At 36.3% G+C, this 3948-nt stretch overlaps 1 protein-coding gene across 1 annotated transcript; it reads left to right on the forward strand.

The window, feature by feature from the left end:
- Nucleotides 1-468: 468 nt before the first annotated feature.
- Nucleotides 469-1296, forward strand: LOC122910230 (olfactory receptor 7A17-like). The gene has a single exon (XM_044254888.1). The coding sequence runs from the start codon at nucleotides 475-477 to the stop codon at nucleotides 1294-1296; it is 822 nt and encodes a 273-aa protein (XP_044110823.1). The 5' UTR covers nucleotides 469-474.
- The last annotated feature ends 2652 nt before the right edge of the window (nucleotides 1297-3948 follow it).

A 3948-nucleotide genomic window follows, 5' to 3' on the forward strand; every position in this document is an offset into this window, starting at 1 on the left:
CCTCAGGCCTTTGCACTGGCTCCTTTTCCTGCAGGGCACACATCCCCCAGATAAACTTGTGTCTTCTCTGCAGATTTCCCTGAGGTCTGTCTTCAAATGTCACCTTGTGTTGAGGTCTTCCTGAAGCTCCAGTAAAGGGCACACCTCATCCAATTTCTTTAATCCAATTTCTTTAATGCCTGCATTTTTCCCTATGTAAATATATTTTCCCATGTAAATATAGCACTTCTGCCATGTTACTAATGTCTGTGCTAAAATTAATCATTTTTTTTCCTAATTTCAAGTCATTACAACCATGACACAGGACATGGTAATGATACCCAATTTTCAGGATTTCTTCTTCTGGGATTATCAAACAAACCAGAACTGCAGCTCCCCATATGTGGGCTTTTCCTCTCCATGTACCTGATCACTCTGTTTGGAAACCTGCTCATCATTCTGGTTGTCAGCTCTGACTCTCAACTCCACACCCCCATGTACTTCTTCCTTGCCAACCTATCCTTTGTAGACATCTGTTTCACAACCACCACCATCCCAAAGATGTTGGTGAATATACAGACACAGAGCAAAGTTATAACCTATATAGGATGCATCAGCCAGATCTGCTTTGCCTTACTCTTTGCAGGATGGGATGACTTACTCCTGGCTGTGATGGCCTATGACCGTTTTGTGGCCATCTGCCACCCCCTGCAGTACACGGTCATCATGAACCCCTGGCTCTGTGGAGTCCTGGCTCTGGTGTCCTGCATCATTACTGTTCTGAATTCCTTATTACAGAGCTTGATGTTGTTGCATCTTTCCTTCTGTTCAGAGGTGGAAATCCCCCACTTCTTCTGTGAACTCCATCAGATGATCCAACTTGCTTGTTCTAATACCTTTCTTAATGAAACAGTGATATATGTTTCAGCTGTACTGCTGGCTGGTGCTCCCCTTGCTGGGATCCTTTGTTCATACTCTAAGATTATTTCATCCATACGAAGAATCTCATCAGCTGAGGGCAAATACAAAGCATTTTCCACCTGTGTATCTCACCTCTCAGTTGTCTCCTTATTTTATTGTACAGTCCTGGGAGTGTACCTTAGCTCTGCTGCTACCCAGAGCTCCCACGCAAGTGCAGTAGCCTCGGTGATGTACATGGTGGTCTCACCCATGCTGAACCCCTTCATCTACACCCTGAGGAACAGAGACATAAAAGAGGCTTTAGAAAGATTCTTCAGGAGGGCACCCATAAAAGGGACAATTGTCCTGGTGGTGAAGAAGTGCCTTGATTGCAGGACTCAACGCCATGATTTTTGATCATTGTGACATAGAATCTGCTCCTTTTTCCAGAAACTTCTATTTCTTACAATTCAACTTCTCTATTCAATTTCAGAATACTCCATTTAGTAAGCTTTCTGCTCTGTCTGAAAAACAGACAATTTACCACTAGGTACATTTTCATATATTCCCACAGTTCTTCCCAAGCTTGGATTAGAAATATTTGAAAACTGTTTCTTTTACAAGACCACTTTGATATCTGAAAAATTATTTCTTTTTCAGATGGCATATATCATGCCAAGTAAAATTTCCCTAGACTTACTGAAGGAATAATCATGAGTTGTATTACTTATATGGATAAAACTAACACTTGGTATCTAAGGCTATTTATATAATTTCATCATAGAGGAAAATACAAAATCAGTTTTCACATTGGGTCTGTTATCATTCCTTTTTACTCCTTAACTGTGCTTCTGAATGATGTAGACCTTTTTTTCCATTTTATTTTATTTTATTTATTTTCAGTATTCCAGCATTCATTGTTTATGCACCACACCCAGTACTCCATGCAATACCTGCCCTCCATAATACCCACCACCAGGCTCACCCAACCCCTACCCCCGTCCCCTCCAAAACCCTCAGTTTGTTTCTCAGAGTCCACAGTATCTCATGGTTCATCTCCCTCTCCAATTTCCCCCATCTCACTTCTCCTCTCCATCTCCCCATGTCCCCAGTGTTGTTCCTTATGCTCCACAAGTAAGTGAAACCATATAATACTTGACTGTCTCTGCTTGAATTGTCATCATCTCCTTTAAGGTTCAGCCAATGGATAGTGATGCCTGCAACACTCACCTGTGGCCACCATACTTGTGAGGCAACCTGAGCCAATGTTATGGATGAACTGTTACTTGTCATTATTATTGTTGTTGTTAAATGTTGTTAACAAATAATTGACATCATTAATTACATGTGTACAATGCAATGATTCAATATTTGTGTATATTGCAAAGTGATCAGAATAAGTTCAGTTAACATCCATTACAATATACAGTTACAACTTTCCTTTCAGAATGACAATCATCAAGATCACCTTTCCTAGCTTCTTTCAAATGTGCAATACAGTTTTTTCGGCAAAAGCCACCATTCTAGACATAATATGCCCATGACTTACTCATTTTATAACAGGAAATTTTTACTTTTTGACATTATCATGCATTTCACCCAATCCCGACCTTCTAGCTCAGGCTACTACCAATCTGTCTGCATATCCACAACCTTGGATTGGTTTTGTCTTGTTTTTAAGATTCCACATGTAGGTGAGATCATAGTATTTATCTTCTTCTGCCTGACTTATTTCACTGAGCATAATGCCCTCAGGATCCATCCATGGTGTCACAAATGCCAAGATTCCACTCATTTGTATGACTAAATAATATTCCATTATATATATATATTATATATATATTATATAATATATGTTAAATATATTATATTATATATATATAATATTATATATAATAATATTATATATTATTCCATTATATATACATATATATGTATGTATACATACTCCTACACATGTATGTACAAAACAGACACAATAATCACATCTCTTATATTGAAAAGAAATTTGGAGAGGTTAGAAATCAAAAGACAATGTTTGAATATATATACATATATAATGGAATTTCCATTATATATACATATATAATGGAATATATATAATAAATAATTATTATAAATAATAAATAAATAATATATATAATAAATATATACACACATGCATACATATATGTGTATGTATTTTATATTTGCTTTTCTCTGGTGAATACTGATGTTGAGAATCTTTTCATGGACCTGTTGGCCAACTATATGTCTTCATTGTAAAAATGTCTATTCAGATCCTCTGTCCATTGTTTAATCAGATTGTTTGTTACTACTGTTGAGTTGTAAGAGTTCTTTATATATTGGAGATATTTAACCCTTAGATACATTATTTGTAATATTCCATGCCAACAGAAGGTTACTTTTTCATTTTGTTGATGTTTTCCTTTTCTGTGCAGAAGTACTTACTTTGAGGTAGACCTTGTTTAGTTTGTTTTTGTTCCCTTGCTTTGGTGTCAAATCTTAAAAATCATTGTCAAGGCCAAGATGTTTTCTTCTGGGATTTTTATGGCTTCAGATCTTACATTTAAGTCTCTAATCTATTTTGAGTTAATTTTGCCTGTGGTGTAAGATAGTGGTCCAGTTACATTTTTTGCAGGTGGCTGTCCAGTTTACTCAACACCATTTATTTAATAGACTGTTACTTCTTTTATATTCTTGTGTGCTTTGCTGTAAAATACTTAACCACTAATCTGTGGGTTTATTTCTGTACTTTCTTTTCCATTCCATTGACCTGTGGGTTTTTTCATGCCAATAGCATGCTGTTTTGGTTACCATAGCTTTGTAATACAGTTTGAATTCAGTGAGGATGATGGTCCAATTTTGCTCTTTTTCTCAAGACTGCTTTGGCTATTAGGGTATTTGTGATTCCATAAAACTTTAAGGAGTGTTTGTTCTATTTCTGTAAAATATGCCACCAAAATATTGATGAGGAATTACACTGAATCCACAGATTGCTTTGGCTAGTATGGATATTTTAACATTACTAATTCTTCCAATCAGTGATCATGTAATATCTTTCCATTT

The sequence above is a fragment of the Neovison vison genome, chromosome 6 (genome assembly GCF_020171115.1).
Source record: "Neovison vison isolate M4711 chromosome 6, ASM_NN_V1, whole genome shotgun sequence".
NCBI lineage: Eukaryota > Metazoa > Chordata > Mammalia > Carnivora > Mustelidae > Neogale > Neogale vison.